At 38.5% G+C, this 15,048-nt stretch overlaps 1 protein-coding gene across 1 annotated transcript; it reads right to left on the bottom strand.

Annotated features, from left to right (window-relative positions):
- Positions 1–480: 480 nt before the first annotated feature.
- Positions 481–8,838, bottom strand: ccn1l1 (cellular communication network factor 1, like 1). Its single transcript, XM_048188430.1, has 5 exons — positions 8,641–8,838; positions 7,848–8,061; positions 2,895–3,242; positions 2,394–2,596; positions 481–1,722 (listed from the first exon to the last, which is right to left on the bottom strand). Exons 1-5 carry the CDS (start codon positions 8,746–8,748, stop codon positions 1,411–1,413), a joined length of 1,185 nt encoding a protein of 394 aa, XP_048044387.1. The 5' UTR covers positions 8,749–8,838; the 3' UTR covers positions 481–1,410.
- Positions 8,839–15,048: the final 6,210 nt, after the last annotated feature.

Below are 15,048 nucleotides of genomic sequence, written 5' to 3'. Positions count from 1 at the left end.
ATTCTGTCATAAGTTGTGGTTGTGTCACACAACATACAGACAAAACATATGCTGACTAATCAAAGAGCAATAAATGCTCACAGTATGTGTGTGGCTCAAATGTTCTGTAAGCACTGTGGGATTGTGCAGTGATCACATATTTCAACCTGCCATCCTGCACATTCTCAACACATTTAGACATTTCCTGTTCACTCATCATGGCAGTGCTGAAAGTTTCAGCTGTCTGTGAGAGAGTAAGAGAAAGCAATAGAGAGAAACTGAGTGAGAGAAAAGGTTGCCACTGATATATTTCTCACTCAGTCCTTTAGAAATATTGATCTGGCCACAGCACATAATATTGTGCAATGAACAAATTGGTGAACATTTTGTAACTCAGAAGACAGATCTTTCCTATGATGATTAAATAACACCAAAACAGCATAATTATTATTGCATTATTATTGCCCAGTGTGTGCTCTATTCTATTCTATTCTATTCTATTCTATTCTATTCTATTCTATTCTATTCTATTCACTGATATTTGTTCAATGTTTGACATACACAAAGCCAAAACGTAACATGTAATACATTTTATTTTACAAAATGAAACTACTAAAATATGCATAAAATGTCTTTGCTCCATATTTGTTATTTGCCATTCACCTCAAAAAATTGAAGTTTGAATATGACACTTCACAAGAACTGAAGTCTGTTAAACATTATAAAATAAAAACAAACATATCAGATATGTACAGTAGGACTGAAACATATTTACACTATATACAGTAAAAAGGGGTATGAATATTGAATTATAGAGAAAATGGTAAAACTATATATATATATATATATATATGTGTGTGTGTGTGTGTGTGTGTGTGTGTGTGTGTGTGTGTGTGTGTGTGTGTGTGTGTGTGGTCCTGGTAAAATCTACATTATGGGGACAAAAAGTCCCCACAAAGATGACAATATACAAAATCCTTGTGGGGACATTTTGTGGGCTCCATGAGGAAAACAGCTTATAAATCATACAGAATGATGTTCTTTGAAAATTTAAAAATGCAAAAAGTTTTCTGTGATGGGTAGGTTTAGGGTTAGGGGATAGAATATACAGTTTGTACAGTATAAAAATCAGTACATCTATGGAAAGTCTCCATAAAACATGGAAACCCAGTGTATGTGAGTGTGTGTGTGTGTTTGTCTGAAACAACCTTTACAAGCATAATTTACCTCATACTTACATATAATCACCATATAACCCCTGTAACACTTCAACATACCTAATAAAACAGCAATCTTATTTATAAGTTATATACATATTATTGATATATTGAGACTATTGTTGTATTGTTGGATGCTTAGTAAAATGTTTCAACAGACAATTGGATACAGTAGATCCATAGAAATGTGAGAAAATGCTTTTGAATGTTAATGTCAATGTGTGTATGTGTGAATATCGTTTGGAAGATTGAGGAACTCTGCTTGTGATGTCAGGCCTTGTCTGCTGTTTCTTTGACTGCAGCTGCAGCGCTGTATCCACATGACGTTGCGGGTAAAGTCGTCTCGTTCTGGCTCAGGACAGTGAAAGTGTAGACGGACCGTACGCGTCACAGAGGGAACACAGAAGCGGCCGTCTGAGCAGGATCCACATGAACGTGGCCGGTAACGGCGAGCAGTGAAGCATCCTGCAAATACCATCTGCACAGGTTTCTGTGGGCGTGTGGTCCTCTGACACTTCTTTCCTTTCTGAGTAAAGGAAGGGAGAGGAAGAGAAAGAAGACATTTAGATATGGCTGTAATGTAAATCTACTTCAAAAACAGAGCAGAAGCTATTGGCCAGCAATCAAAATATTACAATTATTATCATTATTAGTTGTAGTAGTAGTAAATAAAATTAAAATAATATAAAATTATAAAAAAATATAAGCAGATGATTATATTTATAATTAATTTTATTTTATTGTTTTTATATTGTTTAAATTTTATATTCTTTATGGCAGTGCCGACTGGGTATTCTAACACTGCATCGTTTCACACTGTACAAGTTTGGCAAAAAAAGCGGTGATAACCCCGCTTCTGAATTACAAGTGTGAAACGTTCTTTTACCCGGGATTAAAAGCGGTGTTTAGAACGCGGATAACACAGGGTTAAGCGCAGTGTGAAAAGCCCTATAGTGTCGGCCCAGATCCGGCCCACATCTGGTATGTGTGGATTCCACGTCTACCGGATGTGGGCTGGATCTGGGCCAACACTATGTTGCTGTGTCTAAACATATTTTTTTATTATTATAATTATTAATAATAATAGTAGTAAAAATGTAATTATTTTTATATACTTTATTTTTGTATACTTTTTAATTGTTTATATATTATATTATTTACATAATTTTGCAGATCCGACTATAGCTGCCACTATACCTTGTGTGATGGTGCAAGGTTGACGCCACACTCTCGTATCTGACAGAGCCTAGTTTCGCTGACGAGCCTACATTCAGTATTACTATTGGTTACACGGCTGGACACGCCCATTCCACAGGTGGCTGAGCATGGAGACCAATCAGTGACCTGCAGTAAGCAGGTGGATGGAAGGATGTCATAGGACTTAGAGGATGAAATCCACTCTGAAGAAAAAGCAAAGGTAAAATAAGAATATGTTGACTGAGCTTGTAATTCTTAAACTATGAGCAACTTATAAAATCATTAAAAAAAAAAGTGTTTATAACCATGAATCATTTTTTTCTGTGAGTGAAAGTTGAGAAACACTGATCTGTTGGCATACTTTTGAATAGAAATGTAGGGGTGAATTCAGGTTGATACTTTTTTCCAAGTCATCTCAACAGCAAAAAGTGTCCCAATCACCCTGAATTCACCCCTACTGTTTATGTCTCTTTTATCAGTTTATCATTGTTATTCATCTACCTTGATAAGGGGCTCCTGCACTGCTATCCCAAGAAGCAGATGGAGCTACAAGTAACTCGTTGCCTGTGAGGTAAGTGTGCTTTTGTGGATGTGCATCAGGCAGCGGATCCACTTCGGCAATGCGGTTGTCATCATCACACACCCACTCCTGGCAGCAGCGGCCAGGCAGGTTGGTGAGGCGGCGGCGGGAACAGGGCCAGTCGGGTAGAGAAATGCGGTGTGGGCACAGTGGGATGCAGCCGACTACTCCATCAACACATGTGCACTGATGCTCGCAAGTTGGCTGAAAGTCCTCGCCGTGCTGATAGACCCGTCCATCCAGCTCACATGGGCGACCTTGAGCCTCAGCTAGATGTCAGAATTAACAATAATACTCCTTAATTAGCATGACAATTATGAGTGCCATAATCATCATTGATAAATATCAAACAATAGTGCATTTTTTTGTTTATTATTATAATTATAATTATGGGTTAATAAGCCTGTTAAACTAGCCTAAAATGGTAGGCCTATGCTGGGTTTCTTAGCCTGGTCTGGTTTTAGAGGGGTTTATTGGTACTTTTCAGCTTGGCTGAGCTAGGGGACCAGTTTAAACCAGTTAAGACCAGTAAATCAGTTTAGGCTCTTTTAAGATGTTTTTCAGTACAATGTAAAATAGTTGTTCGGAGCGCAAAAGTCACGTGATTTCAGCAGTTTGATACGCGATCCGAATCATTGATTCGAAACAAAAGATTTGTAAAGCTTCAAAGCAGTGTTTTGAAATCTGCTGCACTAGATATTGTTGAAAAGTCGTTATTTTGTTTTTTTGGTGCACAAAAAGTATAGCCTGACGTGGTCATACTCAATTCTAGTTCGAATATGAGTCTGATACTGCTCCATTGGGCTTTAATTATGGGGGCGTATTTCAACCGATCCAGGAAAGACCTCAATTGGATAGACCTACAACCAATCAGAGCTACAGAGTAAGTGACGTATGTTGAGCGACGCATAGTTGTCAACAGAACTCTTCTTAGCGACCATCGGGGCCAGCTGATAAATCAAACTTTTGCCGAATCCCGTAGGAAGGACGGCAAAGACATCTTTCCCATCGACAAATTCCTTGATCGCGGTCTTCTATAACGGACGCGATGGCGGAATCTACACATTTCAGTTCTTCAACAGCCATCATTGTTGTAAACTAATTGACCTTTCGCAAAGACCCGCCCCCCTTAGTTACTGTTGCTTTGTCCGACAAGCCGTGGCGCTGTCACGCCACACAGAGTGGAAAATACATCGCGGAGCAAAGAGGAAACTGACAACACATCGACAGACGAGACAGAGCTTGTTACTATGATATTAAACAAAGTCCCAGCTTTCAAACTGTGTAGTTATTAAAAAAATTAAAACAATAAAAACCGTTTTGTGGCTCTTTAATGGGTTGTGACCGTGACAGATTGCTGTAGCGCCTCAGCTCAAGAGGCTCGTGAACCGATCATCTCTTCCTACTAGTCCATTTATAGCATCAAATAAACATGAATGAACATGAGAATGAATGTTGTTTCAAACGCGGAAAGACGTCAATATGCACAATTTTTCAAGTTTAACTCCACCGAGGTTAATCTTCTAACTCCTGACTGCTTTGTCGGACAAAATGGCGGATGCGGCGTTCTGATTGGTTAGATCGCTTGTCAATCAAACTCCCCAAGCGCTCTTTGATGACGTGACTGATTGCGTTTCTGGTGATAATCTGTCAATCATCGCCCTGACAATGTGATTGGTCCGAATATGGCGTTATTTTACTGTCAATTGTCGAGAGCACATTATTGTGACGCGAGAGCATATCAATGTAATGCGCGAGCGCAAATCTGTCCGCTCGCGCGCGGATTTCCTCTGCTCTCGCGCAAATCTGTCCGCTCGCGCGCGGATTTCCTTTGCTCTCGCGCAAATCTGGACGCGCGCGCTCAAATATACAGTGCTCTCTTATGAACTGCCTCTCCTCTCGCTCAGATATTGCGTGTGCACGCTCAAACTGTTTCCTGCGTGCTCAAACGTGTCCTGCGCGCTCAAATTGCACATGTGCGCTCACGAATCTCTCTGTGCTCTTGCAGAAATTAATTTGCTTTTGGATTAAATGCTGTCAAAAGTTATAAACCAATCAGAAGAGACGACTGATCCATGAAAATGCTAGGTGGAATCTTATTGGCTGAGAGTGAACTGCGCCTGGAATTCTTTCGACAAAAATATATATTTTATTTCTTTACAATTTAATAATATTTATCAAATGTAACCTAGTCTAACTGCATCACATTACAGGTCAAACCCCTATTTATCTAAATAAACAAACAAACAAAAAATGTTTCTTAAAGTTATTGTGGTCATACGTTTTGTGTTGAATTTTTAAAAAAAAAAAATAGGTAACATTTTACAATAAGGTTTTTATTTGTTAACATTAGTTAATGTATTATCTAACATGAACTAACAATGTGCAATACATTACTGTAATTATTAATCTTTGTTAACGTTAAAAATACAGCTGTTTGTTGGTTGTTTACTTCACAGTGCATTTAATAACGTATTAGTAAATGTTGAAATTAACATTAACAAATATTAATAAATGCTGAAGAAGAGCAATTCATTATTAGTTAATGTTAACTAATGCAGTTAAATAATGTTAACGCAACCTTATTGTAAAGTATTACCAACAAACATCTTCTGATTTAAGACCGAACAAGATCAGGGTCAAATGGTCATTCCCTTAATACTTAATGTGGAGATCACATACCACCATAGTCAATTTCTTTTGAGGTCTGGAATTAATGATTCTGATACATCAAATACATTCTGATACATCAAATACATTTTAACAGTCACTGGTCACCACCTACTGGCAGAACAGTGTAACAACATTAGTTTCAACATTCATTTAGCTACTTATTTTAATTGCTGAAATCAGTGTATATTCAGACTATAAATTGTTATTGCAATACTTGCATTATTATTTAATGTTTGCAACACAGATGTAGCAATAGTATGTTGTTGAAAACACTTTGTGAAGCTGTTTAAAACATATAGCTTACATGACCACTGCTTTCAGCAGCAATGCAAAAGCAGGTTTAAATATTCTGGTATGATTGTAATTTCAAAAGGTTTAATAGACATAACCGAATCGTTGTCATTTAGGAATAAGATCGCGTTCTTTTGCTTAATCGTGCATACACAAGAGCTTAGGTATTTTTGTATGTCATGTTTTATACCAGACCTCAAAAGAAATATACCACTATGGTGGTATGTGATCTCCACATTAAGTATTAAGGGAATGACGATTTGACCCTGATCTTGTTCGGTCTTAAATCAGAAGATGTTTGTTGGTAATACTTTACAATAAGGTTGCGTTATCATTATTTAACTGCATTAGTTAACATTAACTAATAATGAATTGCTCTTCTTCAGCATTTATTAATATTTGTTAATGTTAATTTCAACATTTACTAATACGTTATTAAAATCAAATGTTGTATTTGTTAACATTATTAAATGCACTGTGAAGTAAACAACCAACAAACAGCTGTATTTTTAACGTTAACAAAGATTAATAATTACAGTAATGTATTGCACATTGTTAGTTCATGTTAGATAATACATTAACTAATGTTAACAAATAAAAACCATATTGTAAAATGTTACCTATTTTTTTTTTTTTTTAATTTCAACACAAAACGTATGACCACAATAACTTTAAGAAACATTTTTTGTTTGTTTGTTTAGATAAATAGGGGTTTGACCTGTAATGTGATGCAGTTAGACTAGGTTACATTTGATAAATATTATTAAATTGTAAAGAAATCAAATATATATTTTTGTCGAAAGAATTCCAGGCGCAGTTCACTCTCAGCCAATAAGATTCCATGTAGCGTTTTCATGGATCAGTCGTCTCTTCTGATTGGTTTATAACTTTTGACAGCATTTAATCCAAAAGCAAATTAATTTCTGCAAGAGCACGGAGAGATTCGTGAGCGCACATGTGCAGTTTGAACGCGCAGGACACGTTTGAGCACGCAGGAAACAGTTTGAGCGTGCACACGCAATATCTGAGCGAGAGGAGAGGCAGTTCATAAGAGAGCACTGTATATTTGAGCGCGCGCGTCCAGATTTGCGCGAGAGCAAAGGAAATCCGCGCGCGAGCGGACAGATTTGCGCTCGCGCATTACATTGATATGCTCTCGCGTCACAATAATGTGCTCTCGACAATTGACAGTAAAATAACGCCATATCCGAACAGTTTCTGTTCGGGCATAATTACTCCTCTACGGATCGAGTCCAGACCGAACTCTGGGACCTCAAAATGTTGTGGGCGGGGCTAAGTTCGGCTGGCATCCAGGCTACAAAAAGTATTAATGTCGCTTTATAATATTAAGGTAGAACCAATACTCACATGAACTGATTTAAATATGTTTTGAGTACCTTTCTGGATCTTGAGAGGTTCATTGACATTGCTGGCAATAGAGGCCACACCGTGCCATCGGATTTCATAAAAAATATCTTAATTTGTGTTCCGAAGATGAACAAAGGTCTTACGGGTGTGGAACGACATGAGAGTACTTAATGACATTATTTTCATTTTTGGGTGAACTAACCCTTAACTAAATATTATATACGGTAAAATAAGATACAAATTTTAAGCCAGTGTTATTTTATTTATATACTATTATAACATTTATTAATATTTTGAATGTGCTTTTATTTTTATAGTTTCATTTTAGTTTAAGTTTTGGTCATTTTTATTAGTTTCTGTTTTTTATATTTGTTTTTAACTTTATTTTTATTGAACATATTTAATTCAGTTTTTTTTTTTACATTTACATTTTCCATCGAACTTTTCTTTTTATTTAAACTTTATTTCAAATAGTTAAAACGATTTTTAATAGTTTTAGTTGCCAATAACAACACTGTCTAAGATTTCCTTACTCCTCTTACCTCTACACAAGCCTTTATCAGGGTCTCCTTCGGCCCCTAGGTGGCAGCGCAGTCCTTTGATGTGGTCACAGGGCTCAGTAGGGCTGCAGTCTTGGTTAAACTGCCTGGCACAGACCCGACAGCACCCACATGGGTCAAGAACCGAACTGATACCAGCAGGACACGAGGGAGGAGATGAAGGGCAAGAGCATTTCGATGGACAGCCACCCTGCACCTGAGAAAGCACAGAAGGAAACAAGTAAGGACTGATGTTAGAATACACTAGCTTATATGAGACGTTTCTCCTCTTCCATTCCATAAATCAAGAGATAATAAGTTGCTTTCACTTAAGAATTTAAGAAAGAGTTTAAAATGCAATAGTTATGCAATGAAGCAGATAATTTATTGCAGTAGGCTACCCTCTTTAGCCACTACATTATAAATTCATGCAGCCTCTATATTAGACCACGTACAAAAATAGTACTGGCTCTGTGAGCCAAAACCTGACACAAATCAAGCTAAAAAGTGGGTTCAATGCCCTGATACTCCCTATACTAATATGCTTAATGTAACAGAAGCTTTTATCTGCAACCGAAAACTGACATTGAGACTAAGCAATTTTATACCAGTTCACATTACATTAAGTGAAAGTTAATAAAGAATTAAACGTTTTTATTTAAATTATTGATCAGATCTGAAATAAGTTTATGGAAGAGCAGTAACACTTATTTTTTAATGTACTTGGATGTCAGATATTGAGTGTATAACGGTACACTATCAGGTTCAAACCTTCAAATAGAGCGCAAAAACTCACCTCCACAGCGGCCCATGACAGCAGCACCAGTGTGAAAAAATGTCCTTGCCTTAGTATGCTCCTTAGAGGTGACATAGTTTTATCCAAAATGTTTGCGTTCCTATGCATCTGTCAGTTCAAAAAGAATTTGGTTAGTTGGCAATCTTCACTCGCCCCTTAAAGTCTGTTTAAGAATTGCAAAAAAACTGTAAAGCTGTGCTCAACTCGATTCTCTTAGTGACTGCCACTTTTATAGACAGCTGTGCACAGCCCCCTCTGACATCACACACACACACACACACACACACACACACACACACACACACAGATATGACAGGACAATTTAGACATACACACAAAGAAAAATATATACATTTGAAATGTTTTGGTTTATATATTGCCTTTATCCCTTTTATTGCTACTTCCATAAATATCATACTCCATATCATACTTTAGCAAATAAAAACTGCACTGTTTGAAGAAAATTTTCTATTTATAGAACTAGTAGTTCCCATGGGATCATTTTATGTATGTAGTTTTACTTAATTAGTGTAAATGTTAACATTTTAAATGTTATGAATTAAACAGCTTGTAAACATACTTTATCACTAGAAAAAAAAAATGAAATACCCTTTTAAACATGAAAGTATTAAGCAATCATTTAAGACATTTCTCCTTATACAGAACCTTTTTGGCATAATGGGTTCTTTAAAATTGAGTGTTCTATATAGAACCCATTGAACTTTTGTAGAGCTGCTAAAAAATATTGTGTTTGAGTCTGATATTAGGAACTAGTCTGGGCTGTTATGAAATACAGGAAAGGTAGTCTATCACATTTTCGTCAGAGGAGAGTCCAGTAACACACACACACACACACACACACACACACACACACACACACACACACACACACACACACACACACACACAGACACACACACACACACACACACACACACACACACACACACACACACACACACACACACACACACAGACACACACACACACACACACACACACACACAGCAATCCCTCTCACCTCCCCTGCAAACAGCACAGACAGTATGTCAGACGGCACTCGCTCTCACCGCAGTGGCGGCGAGACATCACACACACATGGCACATAGCTGCCGGCCCGCTCAGTGACGTACTGCATCCACTCAAAAAATCTGAGCAAGAGAGAAGGAAAGAAAGAAGGAAAATCATCTGTATGAAAGAGTAGGCGTTGTGGAAATATCACTGTGTGGAGCTTTTCATTCATTTCTTTGAGGAGAAGAGAGCAGCTGAAATGGCATTCCTCTGATGATGCACTGATGTGACATCTACAGGGTCAGAGGTGAAGTCTGATTAGAGATTAGTCACAGCATATGCAGCAAATGGCTGTAATGACTGATAATAGAGTCATACAGCATGAATTTAAACAAGTGCAATGAGGCATTCAACAGGTGAATCTTAGTTAGGACACATACTGTAAGGACATATTTGAGGCACCATGACGCAAATGCTCGAGCTGTATACGCAATTAATTATGAGACCAACAAATGGTTAGAAAACTGTTTAAGGAAGTTGAAACTGAATATTGGTCAATCCTAAACTTATGATTACTGTGGGATTTTGAGATTTCCTATAATAACATATTTCTGTGGTTGATAGCATGTATGAATTTAACAAATCCATGACACTAGTTCTTCTCTTAAAGGGTTAGTTCACCCAAAAATGAAAATTCTGTCATTAATTACTTGTCCTCATACCGTTCCACACCTGTAAGACCTTCATCTTTGGAACACAAATTATGATATTTTTCGATGGCTCAGTGAGGCCTGCATTGACAGCAATATAATTAACACTTCCAAATTCCCAGAAAGCTACTAAAGACATATTTAAAACGGTTTAAGGGGAACAAAAATTGATCTTTTATGGCATCACTGCAAAAAAAACTTCTAGAACGTTTATTTTTAAGATTGCAAGTGTTAATTTGGGATTAATTATTGTCAGCATAATACTTTAGACAAACAAATGAGACGACAATTCCATGATAATCCAACTGTGATCTAGAAATGTGCACATCAAATCTTGGGTTTCCCATATTACTCAATCTCCCAGATGACCTTAATTCACCCTATGACTGTTTGTCACACTAAACAGATGGCCATCCTGAATGCTAAAAGAGGGGAAAATAAAAATAAAAACATACATTTCTGTGTGTTGACCTTCTGTCAAGCAATGTCTAGATCATCTGCATTGCTTTGCCATGGAATCAGTCAAGTGAGGGATCAGCAGCTCTGCACATTAGCAAGAGAAGCATGTCAAAACTGCACAGTGGGAAATCAGTGTGTATATATTTGTCTGTCTGGCTGAGGACAGTATTATAAAAGTCTTGCCTAAAAATAGAAGTAAAAAGCATATAGCAATACTATGGTAACACTTTTGAGTTGCCACAAATAGTCTGCAAAGCAATGGAAACTTCATCTGCTGAAACCAAAACAATCTCAAAACAGTATGAATCATAAATAAAAAAAAAATCCATCTAAAGACAAGCTTTTATACCTAAAAACACTGAACTAATCCCTTAAATGGTTTTTAATGTGGAAAAAGAAAATTTCACTCAAAACCAAAACGAAAACATAAAGTAGTGATATTTTACATGAAGAAAACATAATCTTCTCTTAAGAACCACTGATAACTTTTTTGCATTGTGGCATTGGCAAATGAGATTTTACTCCCCAATACTCATTATAATGCATCTGACATTGTATTTCTCATTATTTTTGATCGATGACTCTTATCATACAGTCATAAAAATGACTGCAAAAATACAGTAAATAACTGTTTTAATGTTTTAACAATTAAAATAAATTCAGTGAAATCATTTTTTTTTATGTTACAGTAAGATTATTTGCCATTATACTCATGAGAATTGGGGGGGTATAATGAGCTGAGGTAAAATAATGATGTTACAATGCAAACAATCTTAAGGGTCCTAATAGTAGACTTCTTTTCATTTAAATAAATATAAAAATTTAACCTTGACACCTCTTTGTGAGATTGTTTTGTATATCCTTAAGCCTAAATCAAACATGAAATTTCCATTTAGTAAGTGACTAAGAGTTGCAGCTGGTAAGTGTGTGAGAGAGAAATTGCTGGGAACCGGAGTGTATTTGTGCCCCTAATGTGTTTAGCTTTGCTTTTTAATGCAGCATCGTCTTTTAAAACTACGTTCCTGGAAATAATTCCCTACACACACAACCGAGATGGAAAAAACTAAACCACAAGTGCCAATATTAACTCTCCAAATATGTATCTTTCTCCTCTATACATCCGTTTTTCAAAACAAACTTGCCTTGTATCAATAACACCTCTTTTATGATATTGTTCAGAGGGCAGCTGAAATATGCCACTTTCAGGCCAACATAATCAAACAGACGTTTCACCCCTTGATGAGTCCAAAAAAAAAAAAAAAAGGTTCAAAATACTGGCACGCAATACCAGACATGGTGAGAAACGCTGCTAGCAGATACCAAGGATACCTCAGGGTTATTCATGGGATGGTTTGCAGGATTTGACGATTCGCTTAAGAATGCACAGAGATCATAAATCACACAGGGGGAAATCGTAGAGCAGTGGATATAAATTATTTTTGCAGTTGAGATTTTGCAAGGGTTACAGTAGCTATGTTAGGTCTAGAACAAGTAGACTCAACAGGAACTCAAACAAACCTTTGTGTTTGCATACGTGCTTGTGTTTGTGTGTGCACATTCTTGTCTGAATATTTGGAGATTCCTTCAATTTCCACTTGCAGCACTCAGAGAGTGAAGGTCAGTTTATTGAGTGTTTGTATGCCTGAGCATATGCACATACACAAAATTCAGTGTGTATGTATGGTAACCTGCCTGTGATGGATAGAGAAGTTCAGGTTCCGTCTGACCCTACACTGGCTGGTCTGTATTCAGTGCCGGGCACTCTCTGACAGGCTCATGCATCATCACAGAGCCGCCTCTGTTTGTTTGCCTCTGATGAGCCCTGTGCCCAATGTGTACAGAGCATCCCCACTTTTTCCACTGCCAGTGCTGTGCAAAAAGACATCTCTCAAATGACGTCTGTACAGAATGCTTCATTTCATTTCAAAACTGCCACATTGATCACAAAATTTTTGAGCCAAGGTACATTTATGGAGTCAAGCTTCCTTGAGTAGCCTATGAAAGCGTAAAGGATTAGTTAAATAAGCACTGATGACTAAATAAGTTGGATAATTTGCAGTCAGTTGTTCATTATTGCAAAATATTTCAGTAAAATCACTACCAAAGTCCTCTGATGTCATTTTAACTGAAATCCAAGAGAAAGGCAGTTGCATTTGTTTGAAAAGAAAGAACACAAGGCTGGCTCCAAGTCTCCTTCATCGCCATTTGTCCCGCCTACCTCCAAGACTCCTTCATTGCTGTTGGTCCCGCCCAGCTCTACGTCTCCTTCATTGCCATTTGTCCCACACAGTTCCAAGTCTCCTTTGTCGCCATTGGTCCCACCTAACTCTAAGTCTCCTTCATCGTTGCTGGTCCCGCCCAGCTCCAAGTCTCCTTCGTCGCCTTTGGTCTCACCTAGCATCAAGTGTCTTTTGTCGCCGTTGTTTCCGCCCAGCTCCAAGTCTCCTTCATCGCCGTTGGTCCTGCCAAGCTCCAAGTCTCCTTCGTCGCCATTGGTCCTGCCTAGCTCCAAGTCTCCTTCGTCGCCATTTGTCCCACATAGCTCCAAGTCTCCTTTGTCGCCGTTGGTCCCGCCTAGCTCCAAGTCTCCTTCAGCGCTGCTGGTCCCGCCCAGCTCCAAGTCTCCTTCATCGCCATTGGTCCCGCCTAGCACCAAGTCTCCTTCGTCGCCATTTGTCCTGCCCAGCTCCAAGTCTCCTTTGTCGCCTTTGGTCCCACCTAGCTCCAAGTGTCTTTTGTCGCCATTGTTTCCACCCAGCTCCAAGTCTCCTTCGTCGCTGTTGGTCCCACCTAGCTCCAAGTCTCCTTCGTCGCCATTTGTCCCACATAGCTCCAAGTCTCCTTTGTCGCCGTTGGTCCTGCCTAGCTCCAAGTCTCCTTCAGTGCTGCTGGTCCCGCCTAGCTCCAAGTCTCCTTCATCGCCATTGGTCCCACCTAGCTCCAAGTCTCCTTCATCACCATTTGTCCCGCCCAGCTCCAAGTCTCCTTCGTCGCCTTTGGTCCTGCCTAGCTCCAAGTCTCCATTGTCACCACTGGTCTTGCACAACTCCTCGGGCCTCCCAAGCCCCGGACTTCAATTTTGCCCTCGCCCTTGGCTCTACATTCTCTCAGCTCCATCGTGGTCTGTCATCCCTCAGGCTCCGATGGTTTCCCATCTAAATTTAAAGCCCTGTGTTTCAGTTACTCCCTGTCAGTTCTCATTGGTTCATGTGTGGTATGTGATCTCTTAAGTTCCTGCTATTAATTCTCCAGCGATCTCCTGCATGTTTTGTTTATTTAAATAAATACAGTTTTTGTTTTTCTATTCCTGAGCCCTTTTTGTGCACTTTGGCTACCACACTGCCTTACAGTGCATTGTTTGTTCTTGTATTTTTTGTAGTTAATAAATAGAAGGTACATAATCATCTTGCTCTGACCAAAGTGACAAGAATCAAGACTGCATGAATGCACCTGACGCCATGCACCACATACAGCGTTGCCATGGATAATGTTGAAAATCAGACTACTGATTGGCATGACTTACCAATCAGAATCAAGTATTCCAGAAAGCTGTGTAATACCAGGAAAAATAGTGTGTATGTTTGAAAGCTTTCATGTGGAAAGATATTTGTTTCATAAGATTTTTCTTGCATAACCACTAATGTGTGTCAGCTGGATTGAATATGTTTTAGCTTACAGCATGGAGCTTCTTGTCCTTTGCATTGCAGCATGTGGCCCCTTAACCTCCTAAATAGGTCAGAAGTTCAAACAGGTGAAGGTGGTGTTCTCCACAGGTGTGTTTCAATGAGGTTCATTCAGACATTCACTTCTCATCACTCACGTGAGTCTGTTATTCATTCAGTTTGAGTTCCTTCACTCTTTCAAAATCGAGGTGTTGACAGCCGTAGGGAGAGCAGCACCACCCTCCTCCACTCCTACACTGCCCAAACCTTCAACAACACAACTGTCCTCTGTGAAAGACAAGATCTCCAGGTGTGCAGTAGATATAAGGTGTAACAGATGCATGGGTGAAGATGAGGTCCCTGCTTAAGGGAGGATTAGAGGCGAGGCTGAGGTAACTGTTGATGGCAACTTGCAGGGAATGATTTGGTTTTGCTCTTGGTAGCTAAAATATGTTGTTATGACAGCACAAAACTCAGACTGCAATAAAAGTTTTTTATCTGTGCAGAAAACTAAGTCAATCAATGGAAAAATGTATTATTAGAAAAATGTAAACAGTCCTTATGGT

This window comes from Megalobrama amblycephala, linkage group LG4 (assembly GCF_018812025.1).
Source record: "Megalobrama amblycephala isolate DHTTF-2021 linkage group LG4, ASM1881202v1, whole genome shotgun sequence".
Taxonomy (NCBI): domain Eukaryota; kingdom Metazoa; phylum Chordata; class Actinopteri; order Cypriniformes; family Xenocyprididae; genus Megalobrama; species Megalobrama amblycephala.
The sequence above is the reverse complement of the archived record's forward strand: the minus strand, read 5'-3'. Positions and strand labels throughout refer to the sequence as shown.

Excerpts from the sequence above, each read along its gene's own strand:
- ccn1l1 (XM_048188430.1), bottom strand. The coding sequence starts at position 8,748 with ATGCATAGGAACGCAAACATTTTGGATAAAACTATGTCACCTCTAAGG. Across the intron at positions 8,062-8,640 it reads TGTCATGGGCCGCTGTGGAG|GTGCAGGGTGGCTGTCCATC; the intron begins GTGAGTTTTTGC and ends GTGCTTTCTCAG. Across the intron at positions 2,597-2,894 it reads TGCAGGAGCCCCTTATCAAG|AGTGGATTTCATCCTCTAAG; the intron begins GTAGATGAATAA and ends CTTTTTCTTCAG.